At 32.1% G+C, this 20,486-nt stretch overlaps 1 protein-coding gene across 2 annotated transcripts in view; it reads left to right on the top strand.

Annotated features, from left to right (window-relative positions):
• The first annotated feature begins 2,217 nt into the window (after positions 1-2,217).
• The window catches only part of LOC134259718 (uncharacterized), a 37,978-nt gene continuing 19,709 nt past the window's right edge, over positions 2,218-20,486 (top strand). Inside the window, exons 1-5 of one of the 2 annotated variants that reach the window (XM_062742311.1) lie at positions 2,218-2,325; positions 4,457-4,679; positions 9,427-9,531; positions 10,989-11,022; positions 11,467-11,974. In XM_062742311.1, coding sequence (XP_062598295.1) covers positions 2,230-2,325; positions 4,457-4,679; positions 9,427-9,531; positions 10,989-11,022; positions 11,467-11,584 — 576 coding nt within the window. In that variant the 5' untranslated portion in view covers positions 2,218-2,229 and the 3' untranslated portion in view covers positions 11,585-11,974. Of the gene's footprint in view, positions 2,326-4,456; positions 4,680-9,426; positions 9,532-10,988; positions 11,023-11,466; positions 11,975-20,486 lie in introns of those variants that run through there. The other variant, XM_062742309.1, reaches the window with a different exon arrangement.

Genomic DNA, 20,486 nt, shown 5'->3' with positions numbered 1-20,486 from the left:
ATATTTATCTTTAACGTATATTATAAACTTGAATTTTTTTTAAATTAACATCTCATTCCATTTTTCTTAACTTGTTGATTATTTTACACCATAATTTGGTATTGAACAGCAGTCTGTAAGGTTTAAACGACTAGTGTAAAGGTTCTCAATTTATAGCAAAATATTTATTTCACAACTTAATATAAATATAAGGGATCACTTTCTAATTTGTTAAGAATGTCAGAGACATCAAAGATAGAAGGAAACTTGAAATAAAATCTCATATAATGGATTTCCCTCGCAATACAAATTATCCAATGACAGTCATTTTTGAAATAACTCAAGAAAGTGGCTATGTCGTTATGAGCTACACGTAGTCCTTACGCCTTAAAAATTAAACTTCAAGTCAAGGGTTGATAATACCTAAAATAAACTAGCTTAAAATAGCTACGATTAACTGACTTGATTTGGAAGATCTTAATCTTATAATCTTAAAATGTCTATATCATACGAAAATCTTCTACATGTACATGTACAATAATAATTTTAAACTATCTTCTACAAAAAAGTAGAATGAGAAGATGAAAATTATATTGATAGTGAGGGATCAATAATCACTAACTCGAATGTTTGAAGGCTGCAGCAGTGCAATGCAGTACAATTTAGTCAATATATTGATTGGTGGAATCTTTTGGATCCCCAACAGCAATCACAACATTCAAAGGTAACTTCAAATTTTATAAAATATAGATAGTGGAAACATCTGTAGTTTAAAATTATATTTTGAGAAACATATTGTTTAACCTTGACGATGCCATAAGATACTTAGATTGAGCTCTAAGTATATATATGAATAAAAATATTTGACTGCACATACTGTTTTGTGCAGGTATCGACCGGTTTCAGTTTCGAAAGGATACACTTTTGTTAGGAAAATAAAGAATAGACAGTTTACCTTTGGAAAAATTGATATTTTTTTAATGTAGTAAACAAAATACCTAACACTAGTTGTGTTTCGTATAAAAGAAAGGAGTGAATTTGAGAGGAGGACATAATTATAAGTCAATCTGATAAAGTCGACCAAATTAAGAAACAAAACAAAAAATATGGCTTGAAATTGAAGAGCAATTTTCCTGACAAAAATTTAGTTGGGAGATTAATATAATCATTGGATTAAGAAGAAACAGGATCTCGGCGACATTAACGTTGGGCTCGCAAAGGTTCTGTCATACAGGTTTGTTATGCTATCATATGACTTTCAAAGAAAAAAACTCAGCATAAAAATGCACTTATGACATAAACATTATTGCCATTTGAAGTGCAGTTTGTATTAGAACTGCAGAAAGATATTTTGTTTGACATTTTGCCGCTATGACGTATGATTTAGTGGATTTTCCTTTCCTGCACCCACGTATGATTAAGTGGATTTTCCTTTCTTGCACCCCAATGCAAAAAACGTCAACATTTGTACTTAATCATGTTAAATACATCTGAATGCAGACTAAAATGTTAACTATTATTAATTTACCGGAGAGTTAAGATATTTTCATTATGAGAATTGCTTTTACCTAAAATATTCCATTAATTATAATTGTAACTCTTCTTTGTTTGCACGTGTCATTTTAGAATTCACTTGATACAAGTAAACACATCTAAGTTGTACGACCCTTGATTTTCCGGTAGATTCCTCGTAGATTATACGAGAAAAGAATATTTATTTTTTTCAAAATGCTTACTTCAACTTTTTACCTTATTCCTGAATGATATATTGGGGAATTTGAATGAAAAAAAAACATACGATTTGCAGCCATTTTGGCGCTTTAACATAAAGGGTACTAGGAATTAACTGTTGATTGACCTAAGACCGCTTTTCTGTGATAAATTAAATTAAACATCCCGTAAAAGAGCATATTTTGTCATTTAAAATCGGATTGGACAATTGCTTTCTGTGTGCGACATAAAATCAATAACCATATAAGGTAGATTCCTTAGTCATGCATTATTCATCATATTTGATTTATTATTAACAATGCGAACTATCGACACCATTCAGAAGCTGTAATTTTCGTTCAATCTTGTTTTAAAATAACCAGAATGACTGTATATATATTTAGATTCAACGTAGAAAAGTGGCCCAAGACTATAGTTATTGTCAACTGATCCTTTTTTCTATGATAATTGAATTGAATTGAATCATTTGTCCTTAGTAGTATGTATCGTTTTTTTCCCAACAGATTTATTCTGACAACCATGAAGAGAGCATTTATGTTTAAGAACGGTTTACAGTTTTGGAAGATTTCACTAAACTTTCCCATAATCATTGTGAGCTTTGTATTTCTTAACATAGTAAGTACTTTTATTGGTCTTTGTTCTGTCTTACTGTTTGTCTTCTTTTTGTTTGTCTTTTTGTCTGTTTATTTGCCTTTCTGTCTGTCTGTTTTCATCTTTAACCTAGCCCAAAACTATTGAATGAGTTGAGCTATGGCTTCTATTTCACAAATGTGTTTCTTGTGAAAAGATCTCTCCATGGTTACCACCACAATTTAACCTCTTTGAATTAACCTTGGAATTTGACCCACTTTTACAAAAAATACCACACTTTAAACTTGGCCATAACTTTTGAACAATGGGAGCTAGGGCTTTCATCCAGACATCCTTAACATGTGTCAACCTAATGGTTTTACGTACTTTTTAAACTTTGACCTTTGTCATATCCTTTATAAAGTAAGAAATAAGGCTTTATATTTCACAGGTATATTCCTTATAACTAGACCTTCCTTTGGATACCAATACTTTTCACCTTGACCTGTAATATGCACTTGAGAGAAATCAGTCCTCGCAATAAGCTGCCATGCGATAGCATCAGTAGTACACAGACACATCTTGCTTTGTTTTTAGTTTTGTTAAATGAACATTTCCCTTTTTGTCTTTGTGTTGTTGCGCAACTTTTCCTTTCTTTTTTTTCAATTTACTTCACCTCATGTTTAGGTAACACCTTTCTTTTGTTGTTTCGTTTGTTTTTAGTTCTATTTTGCCCTGGATGCAATGGTATAGACTGGTCATACTTTCCTTTTAAAAAAAAAAAGGAATGTCAGAGTAAGATTTTTAAGTGTCTTTCCAAAAAGATGCTTATAATAAGATTTGTTTTAGTATAAAGAAAAGAATATTTCTACAGGTGTTCGTACAATAAGACGAAGACATATATTGTTTAGAAACCACTACTGATTTCTGACCTCGGAAATATACAATCATTACCTTTTTCTAAAAAGGAAATTAAAAATGAAAAAAAAAAATATGTAAAAATACGTATACCTTTCAGTCATTTATTATTCTTTTTTGGAATTTTGTTCCAACCTCTGTAATTTTTTTTGGAATTCTGCATGTACTTTTGTTCTTTTTTGATATGAAACAATAAATTTTTTTTTCCATTTCTGTAAGAATGTAGTTAGATTGATGAGTGCGAGGACTGAAAAAATTTACATCGTTAAGGGGTGCGATAAAAGAAGAAAATATGTGTTTACATTCCACGCTTAATCATTTTCTGTTGCAAAATGACTGCATTAGCCAGTTAAATGTCCATTGCTTTGCACGGCTTGTGTCACTTAAAAAAATCTTATACCGTAAATCTGGAAATTTTATTGTAGATAAATTTTTAGCAAATTTGCGCGTGCATTGCATTCGCAAAAATATTTTTCTTAAAAATAAATCAACATGTGAAGAATTTTTTTCTGAGAACTCATGTCTTTTTTTTTTTAACTCCGTGAAAATGCGTCGATAAGCACTGGTCATTCTTTTAAAAAAAACCTGTTTACACTAGTCTGCTATATAACTACAAGTTAATTACCCGTGCGTGTAAATTGCCCTCATTATATGCAATATCGTCCGATGATTTGACCAGCACTGAGGCGGTATGCCCCTTTTTATTGATTATTTTCATGAATTAATTTGCCAATAAAGAGAGAACTGTCATTTTATCTAACCGTGTATCACACGAGCGATAACTCAAACTCATTGCATTTACTAAAAAGTTCCAAATGTAAACGCGGCGTGTAAATTTTAGGTGAGAAAAAAAAAAAACAAACGTTGAGACATAAGTTATATTTTTATCTACATTTGGATTATACTTTAGGTTAAGAGGCATACACAACCTCTAAAATGTTTGTTATAATTGATTTAGAAATTATTTTCAGTGCAAATCCTTTTGGATTTTTATCAAATTTGTTTCAGAGCGATTTTGCAAATTCTTGCCACGTTTCGAGTATATTGGTGGTATTCTAACTGGGCATATTATTTGAAACATAACCTGATATGAAAATCTACAGTGATTTTTTATTTTTAGCACCATTGACAATTCGGAAAAATTTGAAGCGTTAAAATTAATCAACAGCTTTTTGACCCGAATTCGCAAAAATAAATCGACGTAAAAATTTCCAGATTTACGGTACCTTTTATCGATACTGATACTGTTTCTCCTTAGATATATGCCTTGGATGAGGAGCGTTGTGTTGAATCTCAAAAAACTGTTCAAGAAGTTGTGTTTTGTCCAAGAAGTGAAGACGAGTGGAATCAAAGAGCTCGATTAAAAAACTGCACAGCCATTCAGCACAACTGCTTCAGGCAACCCCGATATCACTGTGTGATAAATGAATGGGGGGACAAAAATCTGGAAGTTTGTGCTCCAGGAGCGAAGATCCCGGCAGGTAAATTATTTTCTCTTTCCGAAAATGCAAACATTAAGAACTATTGTAAAGTTTACAATATACATTCTATACTTTTTGAAAGATTTTGACCCTTGTTGCTATTTTGTACAAAGAACTCCTTTTCTACGACTTAAATAATTATATACAGTAGATTCTTTTATTTTAGCTTCTTGATTTATAATGTTAAAACCTTTTATGAAATAAATTAAAAGATATAGAGATACATAGCAATACATTTTAGTGAGAAGAAAATATGTAGAATTTGAAATACATTGGAATATTTGTTGAAAGAAAAGACTTTCTGATACTCTGTTCTGCAAAAGTAACGTAATTTGCATTCCCATGGAAAGGCATTTTAACGTTGATTTTTGAAACTGTGAGTAATGTAGAAAGGTAAATGTTTGATGATATACACCATTAGATGAGACCGTATAGAATGCAAATCTTATCACTTATTCTAAATAAATTTGCTTTATAACCTTGAATCTTCAAAGACTTAAATGTCGAAATCGATTTGAAATCATATTTTTGTGGGGTCAAATTTTTGTGGTTTTGGGGGTGAAAATAGTTAAAATTTGTTCATGACCTACATTGTTAAGGCGTACTAATAGAAATCAACGGAAAATAGACGTGCAAAAAGGGGGACCTTTTTAAAACTGAATTTATTTTAATTAAGCTGTTTTATTATCACAGACCACAAATAGTTATTGAAATAGCATAGTATAACCCACTCTGTACTGTATGAAGTTTGTTCCCATCGATGGACAGTCACGTGATGAATGCATAGTTCGTGTACTGAATGTAGGTCATGAACAAATTTTAATATCGCAAGGGCATACCCTAGTTGAAATTAAAAATTCAAGTTATTATTTGTATCTGCATACTTTGTAGTTTCAGAAAAGTTCTGCTGCTTTGAATAGATTTTGCGTTTTAATAGTTAAATTTTCAGGTAAATAAGCCAATGTCGAAATATGTTTAACTTTTACCAAATATTTTGTGTACTTATAAAATCACGCCCTCGATTTAAAGAAAGCAGCAGCACTTTTCAAGTTCAGAAAAATATCCTTTACCTATATTCAAAAAATGGTTAAGATCTATGAAGTGTATGCCCTTGCGAAAGTGCGATTTTATGAGGCATCTCGATGTAAAATATATGTAACCTGTATATAAAAACACGACATAATTAATAAAACACATTCTCTTGATAATTAATTAATAATCGCACTACACAAAGGATATGCATTGGTATTTATCGACTATTAAAAACCTGTTAATAATATTCCGTTTAATAATAAAACGCATTTTTCATTGTTAAAAAATTCCTCAATCTGCCTCTCACAACACATGAAATACGTCATTTTTACCAAAATGACGTCATGTTTACAAGTTCATCGCAATCAGTGCAGTGTCTATAACCAGCTATATGGGATTTAACTAGCAAGTTTTTTTAATGCATTGATAAGTTTTATTGTTGTTTATTATGCGAATACAGTTAAAAGTTGCAAATTATTTTATTTTCAGGTACAATACGAATTACATAAAAGTCATATTTTTGTGTGACGGCACAGTAAACTTTTCCCGTATAAATTAGGCCCTGCCCCCTTATTCAAGCCTTAACAATGCTGCGTTGCTACTGCTATTGTGATATATATATGAAATTTAACATTTTATAAAAGACATGAATTCTTTTTTTTTTTTGTCATAAGTTTACTAATAAACAAGAAAACTCAACCCCCTTTGGCTTTCACTACATAAATACCTTTTCTGCTTGACAACTTCCCAATAATTGTTTTCTTCATTTGGTAATTATTTGTTTAAACACATGTTATCAAAAAACTATTAAAAAAGACCAGTATATAAGCCATTTAAAGTACTTGTACTGATTGATTCATCTATTGTTGAATTTTCGATAAATAGATAACATTGCTGGATTTCCGAACTTTCTGCTTGAAATTAAATCTGGAACGACTTTATTTATTAATCAATTAGAGGATGGTAATAGAAAATCAATATAAATTCATCATCAATCTGTTTTAATTATTTACAACATACATGCTGGTATTGTTTGTTTAATACTTACCAGATAGTCTTCATTTTTCTTACCAGATTGTCTTCATTTTTATTATTAACCTGTCACGTGACGCAGCAGAGTTCAAAGTAAAAACAGATACCTACCTGCGGCCAGGTGAAACCGCGCAACGCGTTCCCCATTGGATGAAGTAAACACGTGATCATTTGAAAATTTAGAAAGGGACAATTCTGTATTGGTTTGTTCAAGTAGGTAAGGCCTTGGGCCCGTTTTACAAAAGAACTTACGACTAAGACCAAAAAAAATTGCATAATTGAAAAAGATTAAAATAATTTTGATATAAAGTTGATTAAAAAGTTATATGTATATACATACTTAAACAGTCTCATTTTTCTGAAAGAAAGGGCGTACTTTTCGTGAAGGCGGACATTAAGACACAATATTTACAATCCGAAATATTGAAGGAGATTTCTTAACGGCGGACACTATGAGATCAGTGAAGAGTTAACCGAGAAAAGACGGACTTTTCTTGGCGGCGGACATAATCTGCCGATTTTTTTTCGGAAGAAGGGCGGGTTTTTCTTGTCGGCGGACAATATTACGATTTGTTTTAGAAGGCATTTTGTAGCGGGGGACATAACATTACGATTTGTTTGGAAGAAAGGCGGACTTTTTTTGGCGGCGGACATAGTGTGGCGATTTTTCCAAAAAAGAGGCGAACATTTCGTGACGACGGACATAACGTGACGATTTTTCTGAAAAAGAGGCGGACATTTCGTGACGGCGGACATAACGTGACGGCGGACAAAACGTAACTCAACATTGGTTCAAAGCATCCTTTGGTAAAGGGAAATTTAAATTGTTAAAATAAAGGACCAAGTCCCCTCTAAAGAGGAGATTATCAAGAAAAGAGAAAAATAGAAAGGGGTCATTAAAAAAATCTTCTTTTCAAGAACCACTGGGCCAGAAAAGCTGAAACTTATATGGAAGCATCCTGAGGTAGTGTAGATTCTAAATTGCTCAAATCATGACCCCCGGGGGTAGGGTTGGACCACAATGAGAAATCAAAATATTACATAGAAATATATAAGAAAAATCTTTTAAAATCTTCTTCTCAAGAACCACTAGGCAAGAAAAGCTGAAACTTATGTGGAAGCATCCTGGCGTAGTGTAGACTCTAAATTGTTCAAATCATGACCCCCGGGGGGTAGGGAAGGTCAACATTAGGAAATCAAAGTTTTACATCGAAATATATAGGAAAAATCTTTAAAGATCTTCTTCTCAAGAACCACTTGGCAAGAAAAGCTGAAACCTATGTGGAAGCATGATGGGATTGTGTAGATTCTAAATTGTTCAAATCATGACCCCGGTTTTTTTTTTCTTTTTTTGGAGGTGGTGGGCACAATGAGGTCTCAAAGGTTTTCATAGAAATATAAAGAAACAATCTTTAAAAATCTTCTTCTCAAAGCCCACGGGGCCAGAAAAGCTGACACTTGTGTGGAAGCTTCCTAGGATTGTGAAGATTTCAAACTATTCAAATCATGGCTCTTGGGGTTAGGGTGGTGTCACAATATGTATGACAATAGGGAAATGTACGAAAGAACAGCATGGTCAAAGCTTCTCGGGTGAGCGATGTGGCCCATGGGCCTCTTGTTTGTTTGTACCATCTGTTCTTAAGTACTGACTATTATCCCTGGTTAACTTATTAAGGGGGCCGACTATAGTTTCTATTGCGCAATATTTTGCACATCATAGTAAAATGATGCGTATTTCTTGTTTTAACGCAACTTTTTTCGCTTAATTATTAAAATCAAAACAAAACTAAAAATTATAGGTATAAAAATGTGATTACAATTTGATATTACTGATTATTTAACCGATTTTGCAACTGATAGGTAGGTTGACGTCGCCGCAGTGTCTTTTTGACCTTATGGTAATATGAAGCTCTTAAAGAAAGGGGTAATAAAAATATTATTACAGAAAAAAGTAATAAACATACGCTCTTGAAATTTTAAACATAAAAATTTTAGAATATCTCCAATATTTTTATTTTGCTTTCTTGTGAATCCATTGTTTACATCATATTTTGTAGTACTTTATAAAAATAGTAAATTATGCTATTTTTTGCATTTTGAGATGCCCCCTCTCTTAACGAAACAGTAGAATTTTGTGTTTCTTACATATATTGTATCATATAGTATTACTCATAAAATATTATAATTCGAACAAAATGTCTATCGTAGTATTTGTATAATTTGCTTTAAAGTGCTAAAAAATTGGCATTTTCCTATATAATCCTATAGTAAATGTACTTGTATTTTGAAACGGTCCCTTAAAATACCTGGACGGTAGATATTCCCCCAAAATTTGCATGTACACTGAATTTAATGTAAGTTATATATGGTATAAAAATTAAGAGTTTCGCTATTGTAGTTTTCACACAATAAAACTATAGTCGGCCCCTTTAGATTCTATTGAATTCATAATTTTATAGTTGGAGATGTTTATCAGAGTGCTGGAAAACAAAATTCAGGATTTGTTAAGTTTTGTTAAGTTTGATGAGGTGGGGATCGAGATGAAAAATGTAGATTGTTTACTTTTTGATAGCTAAAAGGACCTCATCCATCTTCAAATATAATGGGAAAATACGCTTTTTTTTAAAAAATCACAATGAAATCTTGCTTTTGAAATCATTTTTTTTCTAAATTGTATTTTTAGGTTTTTGTGCAGAATATAATACTTTGGGTCGCAAAATACAGGAGTTTTATGTAGCAACTTGTAAGCTTTGTAAAACTGACTACCCGTCAACCAGTGCTTATATCTGTAAGTATGATTAATGACAAACATGAGAAAGGATTAGGAAGTATTTACGTTAAAGCACCAACTAACAGTAACGGGAAACAGTGCATGATTTTTGTCATTATATTGATGAAAACCGCACCTTTTTACTTTTCCATTCTTCTAAAATCAAGGAATAAATCACATAACATGGATAAACAACTTATGATATACTTACTTTTACTGTATTCTATATATAAAAATTTAAAGAAACAACATAGAAAACAGTTTACGTTTCTTAGACTACATGAAATGGAGGTGTTGTCAATGTTCAGAGCAAATTGATTTAGGTTTATATTTTTCTCAATATATAATTATTCATTTGCAATATGTAAGACGACGAAGTACAGAGAAAGATCCCTTTGCTCTGTACCACTAGCACTTGAAACGGGCACCTTCATCAGTTCAAGATTTTTCTATAGTCAGAATCTATCTCCCGATTAAACAAACTTCAGTAAATTTTTCCGAATATTGAAATTACATTTGACAAATTGAAATCGCTGCCAGAGCAAATTAAAAAAACCCTCAAATCATAATCCCTTGGATTGGATGAGGACCAAAAGAAGTCTTAGTTAGAAATATTTAAGATAATTCTAAAAATCCTCTTGTCAAGAACAGCAAAGTCAGAATATGACATATTCGTGTGAAAGCACTTACGGGAAGCACCGGTTCAATTTTTCTAAAAACATGACCATCAGGTTTTGGTTAACGTTAGGGCGGGGTTAGGGTTAGTTTAGGGCAATAATAAGAGATCAAAGTTAAACATAGCTGTGGATCGAGCTACCTGGTTGTAAAAAAAAGGGATAGACGATTGGACAGCTACACTGTCACACAATGAAAAATACTGTAAATATTTAGTAGTATTTGTTGTTATGTACGTTGTAGCTTTGGGTTGTAAGAGTTTTTTGTTCAACATGCCTTGTTCATGATTTTAACTAGCAGACTGGAAGTGGGAGTTTCAAATGTAAGAAGCTGACGGTTTGGATATTCTTCTTTACATGAATAACAGAGCCGTGATTAGTTATATCTTGTTGTAAGTACCAATAGGTACTTGTATTTTAGATTCAATTTTACCCAATCATGACATCCTGAATGTGGGTTGGAGGCTCAATAGTTGAAGAATAAGGACAATATTTTTTTTCAGAACAGCAAGGTCATGAATAATCATGAATGTTGAAACATTCTCAGGTATTATTGGCTCTAGTTTGTTTAAAATTAAGGGCTAGATTTTGAGGACACCAGACTGTCAAGTTTTCTCATAGTGCATGTAACAAAAAATCTCAAATTTTCTTTCAAAGGATTTTTTTGGCTTCAATACGTAATAAAGTTTAATGAATTAATCGAGACTAAATCTGCTGTTTAAGAACGGCATACCCATTGTTTCTAATATTTTCCTTGTTCTCCATCAAACCTCTTATTTGCATAATACGCATATGTTGTAGATACTGAATGCTATAAAAAGACAGGCGCATACAGGTATAGTATGAAATATAATTATCACTTTTTAAGAATCCAGCGATTCATATCAAGCAAGAAATATTATTTAGTGTCAAACAAGAATCATTCTTTTTTTTAATTTCTTTCACTTTTTGTTTCTTTTCTGAGTCAAATGAATGACCAAGAAGATTAAATTTAACTTTAACCTGTCATCATACAGTCAATTACCTGTCTAAGGGTAACACACATTTTCTAATCAACATTAATTGTTACATATTCTAATTTTGTTTACAGAAAACAATCTATAGGTTCAGCTTGTGATGTTGATATACCTATATATACATATGCATAATCATAACCCCGAATAAATATTGCAGGATGTCCTTTCAATATTTGTGAAATGCCAAGTAACCACGTAAAGTAAATTCAATTTGCTTTCATAATAAGATAGTGTTTTTTAAATTATTATCTTTTTATTTCAAGTCTACATCAAAATTATGGAAACACTACATCTGGAAGTCGCCCGAGGTCTCAGCGAATTGCCGACCAAACATTTATGTATGGGATGTGCATTTTGATGTTCTATACCATTCATGTTTAATTGAAAGCTAAATGGTTTTCCGTGTAAAACAGGGTTATTAGATAAAGATTCTCATATATTTTGGAATGTTGTCAAGAAAGTAACTTCTAACACAATATACTGTTTTATTTGAATACTTATATATACTGCAATATACTGCACATAGTAAAACCCTGTTGAACTTTGGCCCTCGGACGTAAAAATGATATTTTTTCTATTTCATATATTTACAATATAATTATATAGTATTAACCCTTTCATCTGTAATAGGAGTAGAGGTGTGCTTGATCATTTTAGCTAAAAAAATTTACAGATTATTGACTGTTTATTGACGAATGAGTGAATCAAACAAAATATCATCGGCCTCGCTTGCAGTTAACATTTCGCAATTTTTCCTGTTCAGTCCAATGACCTTGTACATATATTTATATGTACTTGGATATTTCTACTACATTTAATGTTCTAGTCAATATATAATGTTCTAGTCAGTATGTAATGTTCTAGTCAGTCTCGGGGGGGGGGGGGGGAGTGTCACATTGTACTTTTAATCCGTATGTACATGTTTCATCCTGTTTTTCTTATTAAGTGGTCCCAAATAATTGAGCATATTGGATTTGTATTTTGTATTCTAGTCAAAAGTGTATATTTCTGAAAAAAATTCATTCCTTTCTTGGATTAGCGTACGTTTTTGGACCTTCTAAAGATAAACACATTTGCCCCGTGGGGATCAGGGTTTCAATAGGTCCTCAGTACCCCCTTGCTTGTCGTTAAAGTCGACTAAATGGAGCGGTCCTTCGGATGAGACCGTATAAACCAAGGCCCCGTGTCACAGCAGGTTTGGCACGATAAAGATCCCTCCCTGCTCAAAGGCCGTAAGTGCCGAGCATAGGCCTAAATTTGCAGCCCTTAACCAGCAATGGTGACGTCACATTATCAGTTAAATGTTCTGGAGAGGGACGTTAAACAGTATACAATCAATCAAATCATTTATGTTTAACGTTATGCATATGTATATGTGCTCTGATATTTTCACTGCATGTAATTTTCTAGACAAATTCAGGGGGATCACAATTATTGTAGCTTTCACCTATGTACATGTTTTTATCCTGTATTGTTTAATTTTTTTTACCCCCTTAATGGTTTGTTTTTCATTTTGTTTTAGATTATTCATTTAAATGAGATAAACGAGGAAACTGCATATCTGTGTTTGGTTGTTTCTTCCTGCACGATGAGGAAAATATTTTTATAGGGGGTGCGTCTGCTGTATAATTGCGAAGGAAGGTGTTGATCCTTACTTTGCAGGTTCGAATCCAATTGTTGAACTTGGAGACTAGTTCTTCGGATGAGACCGAATTAACCGAAGTCTCAAGGTCGCAAAAGGTGCTGGCACAAATAAGATCCGACCTGCTCAATGACCTTTGTGCCGATCATTGGACAAAATTTGTTGTTCAAGTGTTGGCGTCTCCATTGAATGAAGAATTTTCGAGAGGGATGTTAAACATAATACAATCAACCAATTAGTCATGCAACTGTAGGAGATTTTTTTTGTCTTTTACTATTTAAAGTCCACACACATCGTAAGGACAAATTAATTTCAGGATAATTCGTCTTTGACATAACGATAAACGTTATATAGCGAAAGACAGCACCAATGTTTTGTATATTTTAGTAATAACCCTTCGAAGGATAATGGTAAGCAGGTAGTAGCTTTTACTGACTCAATAGATAAACATATGCAGAGAAAATACAAATACATTAACTTAATGTTTTTTGCATCAACTACGTGTACAGTGTATGTGGTATTAAACATTACATATTTTTCCTGATTACATGTACATGCACCTTTTTTTAAAAAAAGATAACATTTAGTCCTCCTTTTCTGATTCTGTCAAAGAAAGGAATACTTATGCATTATAATCCAGTGTCTGTCAAGTACAAACCATATTGTTTAAGAAGCGAAAAAAATGTTTCCGTTAGACTTTAAAAAAAATAAACTTGTGTCTCATGGATGATGTGGATCATGGAGACATAATTTATTAATCAGCGTAATTTGATTAGTTGCTGAAGCACTTGAAGAACAACCTGTAAACTGATCACAGGACTTTGAGCTGCAAGTACTCCTAAGACTGCAATATGGTCCATACGTGGGATACGGACAATCTGTAGATGTATATTGTAGTGTGCTTATGAATATTTTAAGACATTCAATGTTTTTCAAAATATCCTTAGAACAGCTGTCTTGCACAGTACAAGCAATTATAATATAATGAATAGAAGCAAACACCGAAAGGGGTGTCTTGATTACTTTGTATCTACATGAAGTTATCAATTTATGGTTCACTTTGTTATACAATTATGCACTCGATAATTATTTAAAGCAGTGAACCGAACCTTAAAGCTAGAATTCAAATTTCGTAAAAACTTTCAACAATAGAAATCAGCTACTGCATGTAGGTAGAAAAAAGAGGGTGATAAATGGCTAAACAAATGTAAATACAATATAATGTATGATGTTTTTTTCTTCAAATTTGACAATTTGCATATATATTCATCGTTATTACAATAAGTATAAAAAGGCAATCCTTATTATTTACATAAAAGAATCATACGCGTACCCGTACAAGTACTTTTTTTTGCCAAAGGTACCCTCTACAACAGATGGATGGTCTGTAAAAGGAAAAAAAGAAAAAATTAAATATGAGATGCATTGATCCTGCTTTACCAATGTTGTTTATGTCTAATTAAAATTATTAAATTAAATTATAATTAAAACGAATTGATATTTTGAATCTATACTCCTTTTTTATCATTATGACAACTTATTGCTGAAACTTTTTTTTTGAGAATGATGTTTTTTAAACGAGAGATTTCTAGTAAAATTTATTCGTATTCAAAAATTTGATAGCCTATTTTGGTTTCTCTCTATTCCCAAGAGTCTTTTTTCAACAAAGTTTAATGAAACCTTTACAACTTTACATGCATTCTCTGTAAGCACCAAAAAATTTACTATAGGGCTTAGAAACGACATACCTCCGATATTGATGAAATTTGCACTACAGGTGCACCTTGGTACAAAACCAGCAAATATGGTGTTAGAAGTTTTCAAAGTGCAACCGGTTGCCATAGAGACGGATCCATTGAATTTGGCCATTTCGGCCTTTTTTGACCAAACAAAAACATGAAAATTAGGGAAATATAAATGTATTTTTTCTTTGTATTATTAGAAAACATCAACCTTTAAGGAATACAGGACATATAATCAGTTATTCCAGAATAAACCCCATTCTTAGAAAATGGTCCTGCAAAATGGCATAGTTTCTGAAAATGTGAAAAAGTGGAAATTTTGGCATATTTTGAGAAATTTAAGGTTAAATAAAAAAAATTGTCTGCGGAAATTTTTCAGATCATATACGTGTCGTCAAACGTCAGTATTCGTAGTAGGGATGGATATCGCCAAAAATTTCGTATCGCGATATATCACGATTTTTTCCCACAATATCGCGATAATATCATGATATTTTTAAAAGCAGTTTTTACCATGATTTTATATGAAAAGTCATTATTTTTCTAAAAACAAAATTTTACTATCTTGAAATTTTTATGTATATAAAATCAATTATGTTTGGACGGTAAGATGCCTTCTCTTCACTTTTTACAACATTATTTATACTTTCTGTAATTGTAATTTAAAAGGTTAAACGAATAAATGAATAATTTCTGGACTTTATAATAAGTACCTAAAGACCGGTATTTAGGTCTCCGTATCACGATACGTATCACGCAACGAAAAATCGCGATATACCGGTATACCGATAAAATCGCACATCCCTAATGCGTAGTGTCCCCTCATGAAAAAAATTGGAGTGGGATCTCAATGCAATTCTTAGTTACATGTTTCTAAATATAAACATATTTCAGAAAAATCCAAAAAATGAAATTTGGGCAGAGTTGAAGATGCCATTGCTAGGTAAATATGAAATACACTATAAAAGTCAAAATGCTAAAGCCAGAGACTGGACACCAATAACCATCATGCAGATTATTATTTTTAGGGATTTCCGTTTTCTATTTATAGCTTCAAATGCCTAAATATATATATCTCATAAAATGCTGAAAAATGTCAATTTTCAATCAATTCAATTCAATTTTGGGACCTCCCAAATATTTCATCAATAAGAACAAGGAATAGTTTAATAATTCACTAATTATTGAGGACGTCAGGCTCTCATATCTATAAATAGTACAAATGTCTAAAATAGACGCATATGAAATTAACGGTTTCCATTTCAGTTTATAGAAACACATGTTTAAAAATCGACATACTGCAAATTCTCGAGAAAATGTTGACTTTTTTCTGACATCAGTGATGGACTATGTGCATACAAACGGCTTTTATTTCTTATTACAAGAAGTAGACTAAGTATGAAAAATGGTAAATTCACTACTTTGCCCTACAATTGCAAGATGACAGAAAAGTGGAATAACTCCTAGTAAAAATATGCCAAAGGAAAAGGGCAAGCTGATTCAAAGTCTCTTTTACTGAAAAGAAAAGACTTTAAAACAAACTTTGCAAACAGCATATTTGTTGTACATTATACAATTATTGCATGATAGTGAGGGAGACATAAAGATTTCTTCACCCAAAAAAATCATATTATGATTTTTCATGGGTGAAGAAATCTTCATGTCTCCCGAACATTCATGCAATAATTATTTTACTATACCGAATCAAGCACAATGCAGAAAATATAAATTGAACCAAAAAAATAAAGTAAACATTTGATGAGAACAATATGAAATAACAATACGTGTAAGCTACACCACTAGCGTTTCATAAAAAAAAACATCGTGACAAGTCATTCTGATTTACACACTGCAGTGTAGTAACATTCATTCCCCACTCATGGAAACTCTTTTTTAACTATTTATATATTGTAAGATTTTGAATCGACATAATTAATCAAAGATTTAAACAATCGAATTTAGTAGTAATCATCGCATTCGCCGCATTTTGACGTCATAATCGGGAAACACGACGTGAAACAGGTTCTGCACACCTTGGCTGATTACATGTAAATGTAGGATAGCGTAGTTTGGCGATGTGAACCGAATGCGGGAAACACGAAGTTTTGTTGCAGGGCGAACACGATGGTCACGTGACTACCTCAGCCAATTAGATTCCTCTTTACTTGTGTTTTTTATATGAGGTATAATTAAATTCTTTGTTACTTTTTAAAGCGCATTTAATTATTTATGAGTGAATCAGGCCCATATTTGAACGAAATGATTATTTCCATGATATCGTACATGATATTTATTTCAGAAAAATTCTGGAAAAAAACTTCCAGATACAAGGAAGTTTTTGAATCATTTCAAACAAATGAAATACATGTAATACTAATCATCAAATTCTATGCGACAGATAAACATAACAAAATAGTATTTTTTACAAACTTGCACCACAAAAGGTTTTAAAGTGAGTATTTTGCTTGAAGATTTACAGGCGCGGATCCAGAATTTTTGCCAAGGGGGGAGGGAGTCCACCCCAGTCCAAACGTTGAAAACCTATTTTGTTGTCGTGGGTTCGGGGGGTGGGGGGCGGGGTAGTCGATGACTTCTAGTTATAATGATTCTAACCTTTGGCTTTTCATAGCAATTTAACACAAACTTACCTTTACCAGAGAGGTCTGTGTTTTCCAAGGGGGTTTAAGATAACTTGCAAATTCCAGGGGGATCCTGAGCCCCCCCCCCACCCCCCCCCCCCCCGCTTCCCCGACCCCCCTCTAGATCCGTGCATGGAGTTATGAGTAATTAAGAATAAAAAAGAAATAAAGTGAAAGGAAGCATATGGACAAAAGTATCAATTGGTCACAACGTTTTTCACGTTCGTCTTTTAAAATGCACCGCAGGAATATCGGGATTATCAAACAAGCTTTGAGGAGAAACATTCTAAATTAACAGGATCAAATAGTAAAGGTGTAATACAAATGAAAATGCATTTTATTCCGGGTAATAAGTGTATATATTTATATAAAAAATATTTTTGTAAAAGCGAAGTTATGCTTCCTGTTTATGAAATATCAAATTAAACTGTGGTTTATTTTTTCCTGTTTGAAGCAAAAAAATAAGGCATTCAAAACCTGTTGTCTACAAAACGGATTTGTAAACTGAAACAAAAACATATGAAAATATAAACATGGAGTTTAAAAACTGCTTCGTTGGTCAAAGCTTAAAAGAGAAAAAGGATATTTAATATCCACTCTTCAAACACTCTCATGCAAATTAATGCCAAATGTAAGACTTAATAAATGAAATAAAAAAACAAAACATTCCAGTTCTTTTTTATCTTTGGCATTTGGAGCTAGGAATGAAAATAAAAAAAATGTACCTCCAGATCACATTGCAAAGCCTACCACTAGGCTACATCGGTGGGGGTCGACACTTTGACACTATTATAATATTAATGATATACATGGATTAATACGTGTTCGCGCCATATCCTAATTAGGATGGGGTTGAAAAGACACCATATCTCACTTAGAATAATTTACTAATGATTGTTGTTTTGACGTATCTATATATATAATAGATAATTCAATATAATATACTAGTAATCTGTAAATATGAATAATTATTCTCTGTCACACGATTCTTGAATATGATCTACATAATGATTTTTATTTCATTTATGAAGAAAGTCAAGAATTCCCTGAACATTTTCTTTCTTTTTTAAACTTCATATTTAATAATTGAAGAATAAATTACACGGGTCCATTATCTTCATGACAAACTACACATAAATCTAAATATCCGTCAAATTCTTTTCCTTATTTTGTCAGATTGTACGTGTTTGCTTGTCTGATGTCCAAAATATTTAAAACGATTTTAAAATGAGTAAATATTTCATTACGTCTCACAAGTTACGAGTGTTAGGCAGAGAACATAGAAAATGACAGTCAAATCTTTCCAACATAAGAGATGTTTAATATCATAGCGAAAGAAGCAAACTCTACCACTGACGACATGTGCATAAATAGTAAGTTCAACTCTTCGATTTCTGCAATTGGATCAATAAAAGCCTTGAAAAAAAGAACTGAAATCAGAAAAAAATATCATTAGAATTTTTTTTTGCAACACGACCTCAATTCGGATATTTGAAATGTTCATTGAAAATGATGCTGTAATGAAATATAAATTAAGCTTTTGTGTTATGGGCTTCTTTATTATTTTTCTAAATAAGTAAACAAAACCAACAATTATCATAAATGCGTTTTTGTATGTACTTTAAAAAAACAAAATGATTCAAGATAAAATGAACAGATCTCTCACACAAAGTAAAGTTGATAATCTGTTAATAAGTGAAAAAAAATTCGTTTTTTCCAAATGCACTAGCTTACAAATGCATAAAACCAGCAAAAGATAATACGTACCAAGACGTTTTATTTAATTTACAAATTATATACCTTTTGTGCCGCAAAACATCTAATCATTTCATACTCTGAACACTTAAACTTTCACATTAATTTAGTAATTGGAGTATAATTATAAACATAAGTAAAATATGGCTGCGCGTTTAATGATTTATACCTACATGTAAATGAAATGAACCTTCTTTAAAAGTACGATATTTTCCGTACCTTCCTTCTCCCTAGAGCCCTTATAGATCGAGGAGGATTTTGCCCCGATGAATTTGACTCTAGAGAAGAATGACGTCCATGAAGGATAACGAACAGTATTCAATATCAAAGTCCATAAAACAATACAAAATAGGTTCAGAGCAAACACGGACCTCCTGAACATCAGAGGTGGAATAAGGTGCCATGAATGAGTGAGCATCCCCTGCTGACTGGTCACATCCGTCGTGCGCTTCTTGTCATGATTGGGAAATTACGTTAAAATCCGTCGATAGTTCAGTGGACGAACAATTAACATTAAAATGTCAGTCAGCATTTGTCTCAATGAAAAAGTATATTTGCTGACAAGGTCATTGTATCGACCATAGCATTTACAAAATTATGACTTCATTGAGACTGTTGATATTCTGGCTACATCTTGTCAATAATTTACCTCGTTTTGGAAATTGTTAATACGTAGAGCATGCTCTTGCATATCGAATCAACTGAGATATGCAAACTCCGTATGCAGGTGGTGAAGCTATATTGCTTCATAAGTAAGGGAAGTTGACGATAGAAAAGTTAAAGTCATCACGTTTATCATATGGCTTGGTTTTTAGATTGCCATTAAGTCTTTCTCAAGCAAAATACCAAAGTATGAAACATATGTGTCAGACGTTGTGGTATCTTATGGTAGGCCTGATTTATGGAAAATTGTTAAATATATATAACTTGTTCCTCACATAATCATTTATTTTATAATTTTAAATTCTAAATGCGTTAAACTAAAACAATCGGAAAAATCATTATAGTTCAAATTGTCGGATGTCGCTCTAGCACTCATATATTTGTCAAATATGTACTGTTTATCAAACGGGTATTTGATTTCAACTAAATCCACTTTCTACAAATGAAACAGAGCAAGAATTATTATTTAGAGAAAAATATATATCCCACATAGCTTCATGGTACCGGTGACATTGAAGAAAGTTGTTCATCTATCTCTGCATGATGATGCGACTTTTGGTGTTCAGACGGGAACACACATCAATTGTGGAATACAAACAGCTCGGATTGATGTGTATCGTGAACCCAGAATGGATAATATGGATGAGAGAGAAACAGTATATTGTATGTTACATTTCTTTTTATAAGAATTTCTCGATGGGTAAACTTGTGTCTCTTTTCTCACATGCTTAATAAAATTGCAAAGAATTTTTTTTTAGTTTTTTTTGAAAACTCTTTGAATATTTTAAGTCCACAAATATCTTTAATACAAGAAAAAATAGGACGAATCCCTCCTTAATATT

This window comes from Saccostrea cucullata, unplaced genomic scaffold, assembly GCF_032062105.1.
Source record: "Saccostrea cucullata isolate Sc308-1 unplaced genomic scaffold, CSIRO_AGI_Scuc_v1 ctg1230, whole genome shotgun sequence".
Classification (NCBI taxonomy): Eukaryota; Metazoa; Mollusca; class Bivalvia; order Ostreida; family Ostreidae; genus Saccostrea; species Saccostrea cuccullata.
The sequence above is the reverse complement of the archived record's forward strand: the minus strand, read 5'-3'. Positions and strand labels throughout refer to the sequence as shown.